The sequence below is a fragment of the Uranotaenia lowii genome, chromosome 1 (genome assembly GCF_029784155.1).
Source record: "Uranotaenia lowii strain MFRU-FL chromosome 1, ASM2978415v1, whole genome shotgun sequence".
NCBI classification, from domain to species: domain Eukaryota; kingdom Metazoa; phylum Arthropoda; class Insecta; order Diptera; family Culicidae; genus Uranotaenia; species Uranotaenia lowii.
The window spans coordinates 27,392,558-27,412,371 of NC_073691.1; the positions used below are offsets into that span (position 1 = coordinate 27,392,558).

At 32.0% G+C, this 19,814-nt stretch overlaps 1 protein-coding gene across 3 annotated transcripts in view; it reads right to left on the minus strand.

The window, feature by feature from the left end:
- LOC129750815 (cadherin-86C) overlaps nt 1-19,814 on the minus strand; it is a 370,404-nt gene that overhangs the window by 88,164 nt on the left and 262,426 nt on the right. For all 3 annotated transcript variants that reach the window (XM_055745911.1, XM_055745899.1, XM_055745904.1), the window contains exon 2: nt 5,592-5,848. In XM_055745911.1, the coding sequence (XP_055601886.1) occupies nt 5,592-5,848 (257 nt within the window). The remainder of the gene's footprint in view (nt 1-5,591; nt 5,849-19,814) is intronic.

Sequence of the window (19,814 nt, forward strand, 5' to 3'; positions counted from 1 at the left end):
AAAAAGGTACTTGCAAGAAACGCCGCCGGAAAAATATTTGATTTTTTACAAAAATTTTAGAAAACTGTGCCAACAGCTCTCACATTAGAGCAGACATTTCAGAAGTGCATTTTTCATAAATGGAATACGACACTATGAAAAATCTAAATAATTTTAAATCTTCTTCTAGTACCATGAACAACTCAAACACTCCGTTAATTCCAAATCCAAACACCAAATTTGTTACTTTGGTTAACAGAAAACAGGATAAAAATCCAATTTTTTAACCAGTTGTGAAAATATCACTTTTTCATTCAAAAACTATTAAAATACTTAGGTGTGTTTTCAATGGCAAATAAACACCAGTTTTTGAAACTCAATTTACCGCGTAGAAGCTATCAATTTTTTCCAAAAAAAAATTTAAAATATTAAGAAGACCTAAAAATGGATTCTACTAACCTTTTTAAGAGATATTTGAAGGAAAAAACCTGTAGTATAATAAGTTTTGAATTCATCGAAAATTTTCACCTTTTTGTTTACATTTTTCCTGATGACAAAACGTGAAAGATTCATCTGGCATCTCCCAGAGAATCGATGATGCATGAATTCGTAGTGTTCACTGGAATGGTTGCCAGTTTAACAGATTGGATATCATTAGGGAAGTGTTACCAATTTTACGGATGAACAATCTATGCATATATCAAACACTCATGAATGTCATGACTGTTTTTGTTAACTTTTTTTGAGACTTTTAAAACACTTAGTGTTCATTCGAGTCTATACTTAAAAAATACTTACAACTTATAACATAAAGCCTTATAACTTACTCAATATTTAAAAAAAATTGTTAAACCCACTTGTTTTTATAAATTTTATTAGTTTTTGTTCCGCAACTTGGGTATATGCATCCATCGTTGTTCCAATTTCGCATTCTTGTCTTTGACTTTCGTATTTTTTTGCAGTTCAATAGAAGGTGTTTCACAGTTCTTCTTACTCCACAAACTTCGCAGCTTATGTCGCTTTTATCAATCAAGTATCTGTAAATTTCCCATAAATGTCCTATTTTTTTGAAAGTCAAATCGCAACTTCTTCGCCTCTTGACGTGGTACTGTATTTCCAATGGCGTGTTGTGCATCTTATCTCACTTAGTTTATTTTCTGCTGTATTCGTCCGCCCATCATCCCATTGAATGCCAACTTTTTTTTCAAATTTCTTTTATTATTTATGTCTTGTTGAGGAGTAGGAATTAAGGAGGGCCTGTTCATTACCAAATATGCCCCATGACTAGGGACCCAAAACAAGTCAATATGTTCATTTTCTCGGACAATTTTTATTATACTTTGGATCCAGGAGTGTCCACTGTCACATGATTCAACAGCTAGCAAAACGCTAGCGGAATCAGTGAAAATGACGTGTGACAAGGTGGCATTTTCAATTCTGTTTAATACTGTCATTAAACCGAAAGCCTCTGCGGAGAAAATACTTATAAGGTTTGAAAGTGGAAGGGATTGGGAAACGCAATTTTGGGGATGAAAAAATCCTGCGGAAACTGCATTACTTGTTTTTGAACCATCAGCAAAGTACTTTAAATGATTTTGGAAATTTTGACCAATAATTTTTTGTACATTTTTCTGGATCACAGTATTTGGTAAATTTTTATCACGGTAAGGTATCCCAATTTATTCTAGCAGGTGCTGAACTTCATTTGTATGAGTATTTTTGTAAGTTTTTGGAAGATGGTAAAACCCAGTTTAATTGAAATTCTAATTCTTGTTTCTTTGTTATGAAAATAGAGTAGTTCATAACTCGTCTGACATTTTCATTTTCAACATTTTGAAACCTAATAAAAATCTTTGCAGTGTTGTACAACATGACGTATTCAAAAGGTGGAAGACCTGATTTAGCCATAATAATTTTGATTGGGCTAGGGCAAACGGCTCCTATAGCTGTTCTAACAACTTTATTGTATTATTTTACAATTACATATTACTTCGAGCTTGTTTATAAGATTTTTGTAACAGAACATTAATACAGGAATGACAAATAAAAGTCGACTGAAAACAATACTTTTTCCTATGTTAAGAATTACATTAGATTGCCCTCCAGTTTTCATGTTTGATACTGCAGTATATTGCATCTTTTATAACATGTCATTACAGTTTGTTTTAAAAATGATAAAAAAAAGCTCAAATGAGGCACTATAACCACTCCGAGACATTTAACTTCTTCTACATTGTTCAGTAGGGATCCGTGCAATTCTAAGATATTTGGAATGACATTAGTTTTTTCTTCGTGAAACGCATAACAACAGTTTTTTTTCTGGAGAAATCCTGAAACCTGAGCGATAAGACCAGTTTCCTATTTTTGTAAGAGCTTTCTGCATTTTTTTCCGGATACATACAAAACGATGTCATCTGCGAAAACTAGAACCTTAACATCACGTGGAATGTAACTAAATACAGAATTGATGGCTATCAAAAAGAGATGAACACTGAAGCAAGTCGGGAAGAAACCATACTTTCCATTACTTTGGAAGGGCAGGTAATCAAAGAAATCGGAAGTATATTTTTAGGATAAGTATGAATCTTGTTTGGTTTTGGGAAAGGTACAACGAGAGACTCTCTCCTTATTTGAGGAAAAATATTTTCCGTCCAAAGACGGTTGTATTCTTTAAAGAGTGCGTGTTTTGTATGAAAAGGAAGATGTTGCAGCATGGAGTAATTTATGTTGTCAGGCCCACAACTTTTACCTTTGCCCTTGTCAAGAGCTATCATAAATTCTTCGATAGAGGAAGGATTTTTATATAATTCTTTTCAGATAAATTGCAAGAAATTGGTTGCGGTTTGCTATTTTTGTAAACTAAAAATGCAGAATGATATGAAGTACTGCTAGAGCTCTCATCAAAACATTCAGCAAGTGTATTGGCTATTTTTAAAGGATTAAGTCGCGAATGCCATAAAGATGGTAAAACGACTATAATCGAAACAAAAAAAAGGATCATCCGTTAGTCCTTCAGTGGTTTGATCGTTATTTCGGATGTTCTAATGATTCCTCAAAGCGCTCGAATACTCCCCCACTTTTCGCAAGACGATGTGTCCGAATTGAAAGTTGAAGAATAAGTATAAGATTCTTTCTTTGTGTTATATAATATTTTTCGGGCTTGGATATAACTTTTCTAAATTCTTGGAGAAAACTAGCATATTCAGGATGATCTTTTCCAATATTCCTAAGAGCTCGAAGGGCTTTTCTTTTTCGTTTTATAGTGAAGTAAACTGTTTCTGACCACCAAGGAACGCTTTTCTTAGGAAGGATTTCTAAAGTTCGATAAATAGACTGTTGGGCTGCATCAAAAATAATACTACTAATTTCCTCTATTGGCGCTGAGTCCCCTGCTGGAAATTTTTCACTTTTATCAATTTTAAAACACGTTTTTACTTAAATTTGTTGACAAGGGGCATATAGAGCACCATATTATCGAGGCATAATGAGCATTTTCTGCAGTAGAATCTAGCAGCGAATTAAAATTGATTTATAGCGCCACACCTTGACTAGTTTTCATCCGACGATTTAGCCTATTGGTAAGGTGTCGGAGAGGTAATCAAAAGACTAGAGTTAGATTTCTGTTCGAGGTGATTTTTTTCCATTTACAATTCATGATCGATTTTTTTATTGTTACATTATACGGCTAATAGCATCATCCTCCGAACAAAGCACATAATGTATGAGCGTGCGTGAATTGTTTGTATTCTACAAACAGACATAGATTATTTTGTTATTGCTTTGTTTGATGAATCTACGACTCACCTGAATTCATCGAATTGAATTCGCTGCTAGATTCCGCGGCAGAAAACGCACATCTTGCCCTCATTAATGGTGCTCATACTGCCTCAGGGGGGGTTCTCATTATGCCTCCACAGTGGCCGGTTTTCAGCTTTTGGCAAAATTTTTTAAAATGCATTTTTTAACGTTTTCATCTAGTTTTTTACGTTTCAGCCCGTTAGGGAATAGGCTTTCCAAGTGTCTGAACACGAAACAATAATGTAACCTCCATATGCCCCCATTATGCCCCCATCTCCCCTAAATATGACTTATGTTCATTTCGTTCAGCCTAAATGCAGCGGTCTGAGGGGTATGGAATATCGTTATCAATCTTAATTTTAACGATGGTTGCGCAAGATTTGAAAACAGGACAAGAGGAAGATGTAACGGGATGGGGACCAGAGCAACTAATACATTCAGGAGGAAGTGCACATTCATCGCCATGAAAATCTTTTCCACAGTTCTAACATTTTTTACCTTTTTCGCATTTGTGTGCGACATGATCATATTCAAGACATTTTGAGCGGCGAATAGGATGGGGATAATATGTTTGGGTTTTGTTTTTTTTTGTTAATCCGAGTTTGATAAAAGCCGGAGCCGTTTGCTGTCTGATAGTCAGCACGATGCTGTAAGTGTTGACAAGTGTTAACAAAAATTACTACCTTGCAGAAATTCAGCGACGGATGCTTGAGATAGTTGAATTATTTTTTCATATTTTGATCTGCCTCTTATTTTGAGAACAATAGGTGGTATGAATAAGAAAATAGCAATTGCTTCGATAGCTTTTACTAAGCTCGAGCTTTATAATGGCAAAATTTGAAAGAATTTGCCTAACTAGATATGAAAAAGCAGAGTAGAACATTTACTTTCAACCAGCTCCGGATTAAAAATATGGATGCCATTCGAAGTATTTGACTCACAAAACTGCTCGAAAATAGCAAAAGCAATTACTAGAGCTTTATTCATATCAGTCAATTTGCGCCCAATTTTGTTCTGTACGTGAATCCTCCACATCTCCAATTGAATTTATGATGCATCGAGGAATTAGCAAGGGTGAAACATCGGCCTGGGAAAATCTTTTCTTATTACTATCTGCTTTCTCTTTATCGAATTCCACAACTATGTAGCGAACTTCATCACAATTTGCGATTAACGATCCCAGTGCAGGGAAATCGTCTCCTCGTAAACCCTTCTGTCGCCATAGCGACGAGGCTGGTTTTTAACGTTTTTAACACTCAGACTATTTTTTTCTAGGTTATTTCGTTAACCTTGAAAACTCTTTACGAGGGAAAAAAACAAAGACTTAGCGAGAATAAATATGATTATTTTATCAGTTTCCGATACAAATAGAAGTCTGTTTTATGTTTTGATTTCTCAACCAGATTCAACAGTTTAGTTCAGAGTTGACAAACATTTTAAACTTTAGCAAACCAATGAAAATTTGTTAGTTTGAGGGTAATTTACGAAATTATTTCCATCGAAAACATTTTTTTTTCAAACTTTTTATTATTTATGCAGTTGAAGGTAAAGTTCTAGTCTAAATTATGCGTTCCCAATAGTTCTCATAAGTCAATAAGTGATAGTTTCCCAAGGTTTCTAATACCAAATTTCGAGTGCATTCTTAAAATGATTCATCCGAAAGATCCAAGGTTCAACCAATTCTGTTGAGTTAGATTAATTCTCAGTGGTTTCAAACTTTAAAATTATCTAATTTTCAAAACTTATAGTTTCATTTAGCTTTTCGTAAGGGATGTTCAAAGAGGAAGGAAAAATAATAACCAAAAATAACTTACCCGCCAACTCAAACTGCAATGGATACTCGAACTCCTCATCGGTAGCCCGCAACCGGTAGATCACCGAGCCCACTTGTGCATCCGCCGGAACCAGCACCAGTCGCATCCGGGTCGACGGATCAAACTTGGGATCCAACCCTTGCACCGTCCTCTGAACCACTGCCACCAACAACCAACAGCAGTAGTACCATATGGCTCGATGACTGTGGTGATGGAGGTTGAGGTTCCTAAACCTCGATCGCCCGGTGGGAAGCATTCTGTGGAAAGAGAGAAAGAAACGAAGGTTTATTAATAGGCAGTTCAGACTGGTCAAGTCAGAGTGATAAAATGGGTTAATTTACGGTTATAACTTGGCAATTGACGAGGTCTAACTATAGAATGCTTTTGTGATGGTGATCGCACAATAATGGCCGAACCGAGTCGGGGGTGTCACCCGGTCGCTAATGAAGTCATTAGCGCTACACTGACAGTTGAGTTGAGTCGAGTCGTTCATTTCCTCGATGTCCCTCCACGTTACATTGTGAGCTAGGCGATTGATCGATCCATTGAGGTGGATCGACCTTACCCTATAGGAACACACCCTCAACGGGGACTTTTTCCTACGTCAATTTTTTTTTCTATTTCTTCTCAATGGTCCATTCTGTAATACTCAAACTTAGCTACCAAGTGCTTAGAAATTGCAATGGGAGGTGATCGCCAGTTGGCGATCACGGAACGCGTTATGGAAATTAACGAGGAGTAGCTATGCTATGCTTTGTGAGGTAGATACACATATTTAAATATTAAACGCCCCATTCCGCGGTAACACAATGAATATGACAATTTATCGATTATTCGGACACGATTTATGGAACATCAACAATCTCGGACGGTCGTTAATGTGTGCTAGAATGTTGTGTTAACGAGCTTCGTCATTGTCTTTCTACCCAAAGGGGCTACGATGAGAACACTTTTTTATATGGTAGTAAGAATGTCTCTTTTTCTAAGACTTTTTCTCAATAAATTACGTTTCAAATGAATAAAATCCCTGTCTGTGATCAATTAATTAATTAAGCTCTCTCATTCCGAGGAAGAGAGGGAACTCTAACTTGATCGATCCCGAATCCATAATTTATAGGGATTAAGTTGCGCTGAACCTTTCTTTGCAATCAGGCCTCAGATTATTCAGACAGGTGTGGGTTGCCGCTGGCGGCGCGGTGCTATTTAAAACCTTTGCTCTTGAAACTTTTATCGGCAACAATGACACCCGCTAACAGCGTTTTTCACGCGCTTCCACCCTCACCTGTATCTGAACTTACGTAGAACCTCTAACTGATCAGAAGTAGAATCAACTTTAGGAACTTAAGAAACGATCTCCTGTTATAGAACGCGTCTGAGAACGTTCGTCGTCACCTAGAACAAACGCGCGATAAAGCTTAATTGAATAAGGTGATTTCTAGCCTTATCTAATCTTGTTCGCTCTAAAGGTGCGCTCTCTTATGTTAGACGAAGCCAATCGAAGACCAGTTAAGTCACATCATCGCAGTTCATAAATTAAAAAGCCTCCGCGCGTAGCCGGTTGAAATTGGCGATGGCGGCGGCAGCAGCCACAATCCAAACAAGGTCGATCGTAATGGCTAGAACTTGTACATAGACAGATCGAGCCGTTCAATAGATTTCTCAACTCCGCCTCGAGTTATTCTTGGGGTGAGAATTGGTAGGTCTAACAGAAAGTTGTGTCGATTTGGTACCAATCCCAATTTATTTCCAACCAAAGTTGTTGAAAATGTAAGAAAAAAAATAAAAATATATGAAGAGAAGAATCGGGGACCTAGAGCACCCTATGGTACTTCACATCAAAAATAGTTTTACCTAGTGACGAAGAGATTCAATTAACCCATTCGAGACGGAGGCCTTTTCACGACATTCGTACTTATAGTACTTTACTCTTACATATTTTTTATGTCGTTTGATTTTCATAAAAACCATTTCCCAATACATTTTGCCTAACATTTGCGGATTCCATTGGTATAAGAATATTATTTTTCCGAGCAATAGTAAACTCACAATGAAAGATTGTTCTGACAAAGGCACAAAAATTCCATTGCACACACGGTGTGCAATCGGTCTCGAACGGGTTAAGGATAAGAGACTTGAATGATGAGAAATTTAAATTCATGTTAAATGAGTTGATTGGAATTTTCAATCATCTGCAAATAGGCCAGGTGTAAAAATTGAAAAATTTGACACATTTGAAAAATTTTAAAAAATTTGACAAAATAGATAAAATTTACCACGTTGACAAAAACTGAAAAAACTGATAAAATTAATAAAATTGAAAAAATTGGAATAAATGACTCAATTTTCAAAATTGACAAAATTGACAAAATTGGAAAAATTGACAAAATTGACAATATTGACAAATCGACAAAATTGACAACACTGACGGAATTGACGAAATTCACAGAATAAACAAAATTGAAAAAATTCACAGAATAAACAAAATTGACAAAATGACGAAATTTACAAAATTGACAAAATTAACAAAACTGACAAAATTGACAAAATTGACAAAATTGACAAAATTGACAAAAATGACAAAATTAACAGAATTAACAAATATGACAAAATTGAAAAAAATTACAAAATAAAGAATATTAAAAAAATTTACAAAATTGAAAAACATTGACAAAATTGACAAACTTGAGAAAATTGACAAATTTGCCAAAACTGACAAAATTGAGAAAATTGACAAAATTTACAAAACTGGGAAAAATTACAAAATTTTAAATAAAATGACAAAATTAACAAAATTGACAAAATGAAAAAATTGTAAATAATCACAAAATTGACAAAATTGACAAATTTGGCTAAATTGGAAAAATTAACAATAGATACAAAATAGGCAAAATTGACAATATTGCAGAAATTGACACAATTAAAAAAATTCACAAAATTCACAACATAAAATTAAAGAAATTGACAAAATTGACAAATTGCTAAAATTTACAAAATTGAAAAATGGACAAAATTGACCAAATTGTAAAAATTGACAAAATTGTTAAAATTAACAAAATTGTCAAAATTGAAAAACAAATGACAAACTTGACAAAATTCACAATATTCACAAAATTGTTAAAAATGACATTTTCGACCAAATATATTTAATTGACAAAATTTGAGAAAAAAGAAGGAATGGACAAAATTGACAAAATTTGAGAAAAAAGACATTTTGGACAAAATAATCAAAATTGACAAAATAAACAAAAAAGACAAAATTGACAAAATTGACAAAATTGACTAAATTGGCAAATTTGAAAAAATTGCCAAAATTGCCAAAATTGACAAAATTGACAAAATTGACAAAATTGACAAAATTGACAAAATTGACAAAATTGACAAAATTGACAAAATTGACAAAATTGACAAAATTGACAAAATTGTCAAAATTGACAAAATTGGCAAAATTGACAAAATTGACAAAATTTGCAAAATTGACAAAATTGACAAAATTGACAAAATTGACAAAATTGACAAAATTGACAAAATTGACAAAATTGACAAAATTGACAAAATTGACAAAATTGACAAAATTGACAAAATTGACAAAATTGACAAAATTGACAAAATTGACAAAATTGACAAAATTGACAAAATTGACAAAATTGACAAAATTGACAAAATTGACAAAATTGACAAAATTGACAAAATTGACAAAATTGACAAAATTGACTAAATTGACAAAGATGACAAAACTTTTAAAATTGTCAAAATTGTCAAAATTGTCAAAATTGTCAAAACTGTCAAAATTTTCAATATTGTCAAAATTTTCAAAATTTTCAAAATTGTCGGAAATGTCAAAATTGTCAAAATTGTCTAAATTATCAAAATTGTCTAACATGCCAAAATTGCCAAACTGGTCAAAATTGTCAAGGTTGTCAAAATTTTCAAAATTGTCAAAAATGTCAATATTAACTACAAATTGTCAAAATTGTCAAAATTGTCAAAATTGTCAAAACTGACAGAATTGACAAAATTGACGAAATTGACAAAATTGACAAAATTGACAAAATTGACAAAATTGGAAAAATTGACAAAATTGACAAAATTGACAAAATTGACAAAATTGACAAAATTGACAAAATTGACAAAATTGACAAAATTGACAAAATTGACAAAATTGACAAAATTGACAAAATTGACAAAATTGACAAAATTGACAAAATTGACAAAATTGACAAAATTGACAAAATTGACAAAATTGACAAAATTGACAAAATTGACAAAATTGACAAAATTGACAAAATTGACAAAATTGACAAAATTGACAAAATTGACAAAATTGCCAACATTGACAAAATTGACAAAATTGACAAAATTGACAAAATTGACAAAATTGACAAAAATGTCAAAATTGACAAAATTGACAAAATTGACCAAATTGACAAAATTGACCAAATTGACAAAATTGACTAAATTGGCAAATTTGAAAAAATTGCCAAAATTGACAAAATTGACAAAATTGACAAAATTGACAAAATTGACAAAATTGACAAAATTGACAAAATTGACAAAATTGACAAAATTGACAAAATTGTCAAAATTGACAAAATTGACAAAATTGACAAAATTGACAAAATTGACAAAATTGACAAAATTGACAAAATTGACAAAATTGACAAAATTGACAAAATTGACAAAATTGACAAAATTGACAAAATTGACAAAATTGACAAAATTGACAAAATTGACAAAATTGACAAAATTGACAAAGATGACAAAATTTTTAAAATTGTCAAAATTGTCAAAACTGTCAAAATTTTCAATATTTTCAAAATTTTCAAAATTTTCAAAATTGTCGGAACTGTCAAAATTGTCAAAATTGTCTAAATTATCAAAATTGTCAAACATGCCAAAATTGCCAAACTGGTCAAAATTGTCAAGGTTGTCAAAATTTTCAAAATTGTCAAAAATGTCAATATTAACTACAAATTGTCAAAATTGTCAAAATTGTCAAAATTGTCAAAATTGTCAAAATTGTCAAAACTGACAGAATTGACGAAATTGACAAAATTGACAAAATTGACAAAATTGACAAAATTGACAAAATTGAAAAAATTGACAAAATTGACAAAATTGACAAAATTGACAAAATTGACAAAATTGACAAAATTGACAAAATTGACAAAATTGACAAAATTGACAAAATTGACAAAATTGACAAAATTGACAAAATTGACAAAATTGACAAAATTGACAAAATTGACAAAATTGACAAAATTGACAAAATTGACAAAATTGACAAAATTGACAAAATTGACAAAATTGACAAAATTGACAAAATTGACAAAATTGACAAAATTGACAAAATTGACAAAATTGACAAAATTGACAAAATTGACAAAATTGACAAAATTGACAAAATTGACAAAATTGACAAAATTGACAAAATTGACAAAATTGACAAAATTGACAAAATTGACAAAATTGACAAAATTGACAAAATTGACAAAATTGACAAAATTGACAAAATTGACAAAATTGACAAAATTGACAAAATTGATAAAATTGACAAAATTGACAAAATTGACAAAATTGACAAAATTGACAAAATTGACAAAATTTACAAAATTGTCAAAATTGTCAAAATTGCCAAAAATGTAAAAATTGTCGAAATTGTCAAAATTGTCAAAATTGTCAAAATTGTGAAAGTTGTCAAAATTGTCAAAATTGTTAAAATTGTCAAAATTGTCAAAATTATCAAAATTGTCAAAACATTCTAAATTGTCAAAATTGTCAAAATTGTCAAAATTGTCAAAATTGTCAAAATTGTCAAAATTGTCAAAATTGTCAAAATTGTCAAAATTGTCAAAATTGTCAAATTGTCAAAAGACAAAATTGACAAAATTGACAAAAGTGACAAAATTTACAAAATTGTCAAAATGATCCAAATAAACAAAATTGGCAAAATTAAATAAATTCACAAAATTCAAAAAATTGTCAAAATTGTTGAAATTGACAAAATTGTCAAAATTGCCAAATAGCAAATATAATAATAGTAGGAATATTCCTCACTCCCCAGAAACTTTAAGGACACATGAAATGCGCCTCCATGTGAGGAAAGTTCTTACGAACATGAATAAATGCTATCGAGAAGACCTAAGTTGCCTTAGACTAAATTTCGAAAGCTTCTGGCGAACACTGTTAAGCTCATTATCACCAAAACTTTGTGTCCCGATCTGACAATTGTACTAAATACAACACAAGTATATCTTCTGTTTTTTTATATTATCTTTCATGATAAGTAAGTTGACTTCGTTAATAAATTTTATACTCAAAATATGATTTTGATTTATCGGTTCAACATATTTTGGAGTTTCCAAAAAATCAGATGTGCCTAAATGAAAAGTATTGAAAAGATCTAATTCTACTCGAAGAATTTTTTCCTTTACCAATTTATTCATTTTTAAAGAAATGCTGATTTCAATTTACCAAATGTGCTCCAGATAATAATAATAATAATAATGATGATGTGGTCATCAATAAATCTCAAATCATATTGTAGAGTAGATTTTAGATCAATTTACTTAGTAAATTGTTGCCTTCTTATGATTTCTTTTATTAAATATTCAGTATTGTCCAAAAAGTGAAATTTCCATCAATGATTGTTCCAATTCAAATGACATTAGAATCTCAAATTGTAGATTTATTAGCATACTCGGTCAGTCGGGACCTTTTTTCCATTCGGCAGAAAACAACACAAATTGAGAACCATAGCAACATACTTTGCTACCTGAAGAAAAGTTGGAGTAGGCTGAAATTCCTATGTTGAAAATAAAACATAAACAAAATTTTCTGCGTGGTCATAGAAATGCAAGTTCAAACACGAACTTTTGTAGTTAAGACGCGAACCCACGGTTGATTGAAAGCATGTTCAGAGTTTCCTCAGTACCTCAATGCTTGAAATATCCTTCTAGTAAGAACTTTCTCCAGGAGGTGGTGCTGATATACATGTCCTTGCTGAAGTATATGAAGCATGCTGAGAGTTACCAATGTTGATTATAATATGTTTGCAAATAGTCAAGATTGTCAAAATAGTAAAAATTTTCAGAATTGTTAAAATTAACAAAATTAACAAAATTGACAAAATTGACAAAATTGACAAAATTAACAAAATTGACAAAATTGACAAAACTAAAAAAATTTAAAAAATTGAAAAAATTAAAAAAATTGACAAAAGTGACAAAATAAACCAAATTATAAAAATTGACAAAATTTGCAAAATCGACAAAATTGACAAAATTGACAAAAATGACAAAATTGACAAAATTGACAAAATTGACAAAATTGACAAAATTGACAAAATTGACAAAATTGACAAAATTGACAAAATTGACAAAATTGACAAAATTGACAAAATTGACAAAATTGACAAAATTGACAAAATTGACAAAATTGACAAAATTGACAAAATTGACAAAATTGACAAAATTGACAAAATTGACAAAATTGACAAAATTGACAAAATTGACAAAATTGACAAAATTGACAAAATTGACAAAATTGACAAAATTGACAAAATTGACAAAATTGACAAAATTGACAAAATTGCCAACATTTACAAAATTGACAAAATTGACAAAATTGACAAAATTGACAAAATTGACAAAATTGACAAAATTGACAAAATTGACAAAATTGACAAAATTGAGAAAATTGACAAAATTGACAAAAATGTCAAAATTGACAAAATTGACAAAATTGACCAAATTGACAAAATTGACAAAATTGACAAAATTGACAAAATTGTCAAAATTGACAAAATTGACAAAATTGTCAAAATTGACAAAATTGACAAAATTGACAAAATTGAAAAAATTGACAAAATTGACAAAATTGACAAAATTGACAAAATTGACAAAATTGACAAAATTGACAAAATTGACAAAATTGACAAAATTGACAAAATTGACAAAATTGACAAAATTGACAAAATTGACAAAATTGACCAAATTGACAAAATTGACAAAATTGACAAAATTGACAAAATTGACAAAATTGACAAAATTGACAAAATTGACAAAATTGACAAAATTGACAAAATTGACAAAATTGACAAAATTGACAAAATTGACAAAATTGACAAAATTGACAAAATTGACAAAATTGACAAAATTGACAAAATTGACAAAATTGACAAAATTGACAAAATTGACAAAATTGACAAAATTGACAAAATTGACAAAATTGACAAAATTGACAAAATTGACAAAATTGACAAAATTGTTAAAATTTTCAAAATTGTCAAAATTGAAAAAAAATTAAAAAAATTGACAAAATTTCAAAATTGAAAAAAATGACAAAAATTGTCGAAAATGGACAAAGCTGACAAAGTTGACGAATTTGAAAAAAAATGAAAAATTTTAAAAATTGACAAAATTGACAAATTTGACAAATTTGACAAAATTGACAAAGTTGACAAGTTTACAAAACTGACAAAATTGACAAATTTTACAAAATTGACGAAGTTGACAAAATTGACAAAATTGACAAAATTGACAAAATTGACAAAATAAACAAAATTGACAAAATTGAAAAAATTGACAAAATTGACAAAATTGACAAAATTGATAAATTGACAAAATTGACAAAATTGACAAATTTGACCAAATTGACAAAATTGACAAAATTGACAAAATTGACAAAATTGACAAAATTGACAAAATTGACAAAATTGACAAAATTGACAAAATTGACAAAATTGACAAAATTGACAAAATTGACAAAATTGACAAAATTGACAAAATTGACAAAATTGACAAAATTGCCAACATTTACAAAATTGACAAAATTGACAAAATTGACAAAATTGACAAAATTGACAAAATTGACAAAATTGACAAAATTGACAAAATTGACAAAATTGACAAAATTGACAAAATTGACAAAATTGACAAAATTGACAAAATTGACAAAAATTGACAAAATTGACAAAATTGACAAAATTGACAAAATTGACAAAATTGACAAAATTGACAAAATTGACAAAATTGACAAAATTGACAAAATTGACAAAATTGCCAACATTTACAAAATTGACAAAATTGACAAAATTGACAAAATTGACAAAAATGTCAAAATTGACAAAATTGACAAAATTGACCAAATTGACAAAATTGACAAAATTGACAAAATTGACAAAATTGACAAAATTGACAAAATTGTCAAAATTGACAAATTGACAAAATTGTCAAAATTGACAAAATTGACAAAATTGAAAAAATTGACAAAATTGACAAAATTGACAAAATTGACAAAATTGACAAAATTGACAAAATTGACAAAATTGACAAAATTGACAAAATTGACAAAATTGACCAAATTGACAAAATTGACAAAATTGACCAAATTGACAAAATTGACAAAATTGACAAAATTGACAAAATTGACAAAACTGACAAAATTGACAAAATTGACAAAATTGACAAAATTGACAAAATTGACAAAATTGACAAAATTGACAAAATTGACAAAATTGACAAAATTGACAAAATTGACAAAATTGACAAAATTGACAAAATTGACAAAATTGACAAAATTGACAAAATTGACAAAATTGACAAAATTTACAAAATTGACAAAATTGACAAAATTGACAAAATTGACAAAATTGACAAAATTGACAAAATTGACAAAATTGTCAAAATTGTTAAAATTATCAAAATTGTCAAAATTGAAAAAAAATTTAAAAAAATTGACAAAATTTCAAAATTGAAAAAAATGACAAAAATTGTCGAAAATTGACAAAGCTGACAAAGTTGACGAATTTGAAAAAAAATGAAAAATTTTAAAAATTGACAAATTTGACAAATTTGACAAAATTGACAAAGTTGACTAGTTGACAAAACTGACAAAATTGACAAATTTTACAAAATTGACGAAGTTGACAAAATTGACAAAATTGACTTAATTGACAAAATAAACAAAATTGACAAAATTGAAAAAATTGACAAAATTGATACAATTAATAAATTGACAAAATTGACAAAATTGACAAACTTGACCAAATTGACAAAATTGACAAAATTGACAGAATTGACAAAATTGACAAATTTGTCAAAATCGTCAAAATTGACAAAATTGACGTCAATATTGACAAAATTGACAAAATTGACAAAGTGGACAAAATTGACAAAATCGACAAAAATGATAAATTATGCAAAATTGTTAAAATTGTACAAATCAACAAATTCCGAAGGTTGACAAAATTATCAAATGTGTCAAAATTTTCAAAATTTTCAAAATTGTCAAAATTGTCAAAATTGTCAAAATTGTCAGAAGTGACAAAATTGTCCAAAATTGTCAAAATTTTCACTATTGTCAAAATTGTCAAAAATGGCATGATTTTCAAAATTGTCAAAAAATTTTTAAATTTTGAAAATTGTTAGAATGGTTTCAGGCGTGTAAAGTATTTGTCAGACCCAATCTTAAGTAAAGCAAAGAGACCGTTCATCTCTAAAAAAAAAAGTTACTGTCACCGTTTTTAGAGGGTAACGAAAGGAACAAAAAAAACGAGTTTCAGCTTTCAATAATTTATAGGTATTGGCAGCTGCCGTTCGCCGCTAGACTGTTTGCACAGAATTTCCTCAACCGAACCGACGACGTGTTTTGCCTATTGATTAGTCGCCTAACTAAAGTAAATGAGAGGTAGCTGCTGTTCAATTTGTTGGGTACTAACTTAGTGAGTGTTTCTCTGGGTAGCTGCTATTAGAGAGTGTTTGGAGTTGATATACGACCGGATTGGTACTGGCGATCGGCAGATTTGGAACGGATGCCGGCTTAAACCAGCTTCTAGACTTAAACCAGCAGACTTAGGCAATTTAGTTACTCAGATTCTGATCTCTGTGCCCTAAAGTGGTGAACGACCTTGTCAGGAATGTTGTTGCCACCCCGTTTAGTTTCTCATGTGAAGTTTTCCTTCACGTCTTCTGCTTCCCCTCGAGAGAAGAATGTAAATTAAAATTTAATGAAACCTAAACCTCGGAGGCAAGAATTGAGGAAAAATTCTTGCCATAGAGAAACATTCACACTTGTTTCTTTCTAATGATAGTTTTTTTCCACTTTTTCTGGGTCACCAAGTGCAGAAAATCTACCGTTAATCGGTTAACGATGATGATGGTCCTTTCACCTGGAGCAGCATAATCTTAAGAAGAGTGTAATCTTCCTAGCGATCTATGCTCAAATCTAGGCACCTCTTGGAGACTAACCGCGATTTGCGATTCACGCCCCGAAAACCGCAAAACCTCTCTTAGTCAATGCCGGCTGTGTGTCCCCACAGATGGATGCTGCCGGCAGCAATTAATTGCCGCCACTCGCTGCGGGGGTGATTTATCATTTTATTCTTGCGAGCCCTTAGGAGGTTCCCCGCTTCTGATTCATCCGGCTGAAAGGGCCATCTTATCAAGATCCCCTCAGAAAATAAGTAGGACTCAGGCATTTGTCATCTCAGGGCAAGTTGCCCCCGTTATGCGGTGATAATCTATTTGAATTTGCGCTGCGATTCTATTCTGCCCCTTGCTGAGATCATAAGGGATTTTTTTTCTCTCTTCTGTCAAGAGATGAAGCACGTGCCCTCTTCTGAATGGGGTTTTGATCGTTATCTTCAGGTGACTTCCAATGATCGATGGACCTCATATCTTGTTTTCTAGTAAAAAAAAGCAAATTGAGGAATACAAACTTAAAACTTTGACCAATTTTATCAATTTTGTCAATTTTGACAATTTCGTCAATTTTGTCTATTTTGTCAATTTTGTCAATTTCGTCAATTTCGTCAATTTTGTCAATTTTGTCAATTTCGTCAATTTTGTCAATTTTGCCAATTTTGTCAATTTTTCAAAATTTGTCTAATTTTTCAAATTAGACAATTTTGTCATTTTTTTTAAACTTGTCTGTTTTGTCATTTTTTTTCAATTCGTCCGATCTTGACAATTCCGTCAATTTTCCAAATTTTGCAATTGTAAGTTTATACATTGCCTGGTCCATCGAGCCGGATTCTTTTACCCATAACAGCCGAACTCAGAAATCACTTGTGTTGAAAAAAATAGTCCTGACAACTCAGAAAGCCGGAGTGTCAACCAAAGGAATCCAGCTCGAAGGACCGTGTTAAAGAATTCCGAACTGATGTTCTCGTTCTTGTACTTAAACGAAAGAGAACCATGTTTGAACAATAGAGAGCTCAATTGACTTCCTTTAGGAACTCTGAGAGTAACAGAGAATGTTTTAGATTTGAAACTTGAACAACACATTCAACCGTCGCCATTCATTGAAGATTCTAGAATTAAGATAATAATTTAGATTAAGTTATTACCGGAGTGCCAACTTAACAAACCATCAACGACGCCACACACCTAGCCTAGCTTCTAGCTTTGTGAGTAGCTTTCGGGAAAAAACATTGACTCACAGGCACAGACTTCAGGACACAATTTATGAATTACAATCAATTTAAAAAACAATCATCGTTGAAGCCCGCGCGCCGAGGCCGTTTGTGTATCGGATTTCGGTCCAATCGCTCCCACCTTCATATAGGTTACACCTTCGTCCATATTTTTTTTTCTTATTCTCTTCGAAAACCGCCATCGAACTTCGATGAGCTGTCACAAGTACGCGCTCGCGAGCGCGCAAATCGATCGTAAATTGTCACAAACCGCAGCTGGAAACCAACCTTCGTGCCGGTTCAGTCGATCGGTCGATCAAGCTACTAGACTAGACTAGAACACATTAGCCGGCCCCAAACTGATTGGATTACCCGGACAATCGGTATAAATCTTTGGCCGTGCCGATTTGCCGCCGCAGCTTGCATTGCGCGCATTTCAACGCGGCGTCGCAGTGCAAATTTATATGAAAAGAAAACCAATCGAGTAATTAGTAAGAACATGCACTTGAACATGATCCGGATTTGCGAGCGAGCGAGCGAGCTAAAACTATCGTGACACCCCCCGTTGAGGATCGCATATACACAGCTGGACACGCTTTGATCGACAAGTAATGGAAATGAGATTTCCCTCCTTCCTGGGTTTTGTTTATGGATGGGTTGTCAAATTAGGGTGCGGTTTTTTCTAACTTGAGGGTGTTTCCAGAATGAACATACTGAAAATTTGCATCCCAACAATCCGGCTCGAAGGACCAAAAAAATCTTACTTCCGAAGCTTGATACCGGTACCGGTGAGTAAGAATTTGTTGCAGTTCTTAAGACGTTTAAAATGTCAGAAATCCTTCATATGGTCCTTCGAACCGGATCCTTTTCCTTGGTCGGAACCATTCTTGTCAACACAAGTGTCGTCAAAAGTATTTTCATGGACAAATAATACCTCAGACTATCGGTAGCCTTCATTATCGACAAAAAAAGAATCCGGCTCGAAGGACCAAGATGGATAGGATTTCCGAACCGATACCCGTACTACTTTAAGGCATGGGAACGCAATTCCGCGCAAGGTCACCGGTCACCTTGCGGGCGATAAGAAAGGGCAGGAATCTCTTTTAAACTGATGATAAAAAGAAGCATTGCTCGCCCTCCAGCCCGGAGCAAAACAAGTTTCTGCGGTTTGTTTTCCAAACGTCGTCGATCAGTAGGGTTGTTTAAAGTCGAGATCCTCCTGGCTGTCTAGGTTGTCCAGATTGTTGTTGTTTCTGACTGTTTTAAGTGTGTTTACCATATGTGTGTGTCCAGTACTTAAAACCGCAACAGGAGGAACGCCATCAACCAGAAATAATGACGATATTAAGCACAATTACGAGCGGATGGATGGGTGCAATTCTTTTATCTCGGATATCCACTGTCCGTAGATCCTCGAGGACAGGAACACGCACTTTTGCCTTCTGCGAGCAAGCAAACAAGCAAGCACATGCCCTCGAGAATCGACAAAAGGAAATTGAATTGATGGATATCGTGATTGGAAAATGAAAATCTGTTCCATTCCTTTGGATGGATGATTAAAGGTGCCCGGGATCGATGTATTTGCAATTATTGCATCTTGATTTCATTGTTGTGGCGATGAAAAAATTAAGAGTGGTGAAACAGTGAATATGAAAAAATCGATAGAAAACGAGTGTGGTATGAATAGAAAAACCAACAACTTAGGAAAGGACAAATGTTTAAGGTTGTTGAACTAATTAATCAAAGTTTTATTTAATTTAGATATTAAAAACATAAAATATTTTGAGTTTTTTAGCAGATTTCTTCAAATT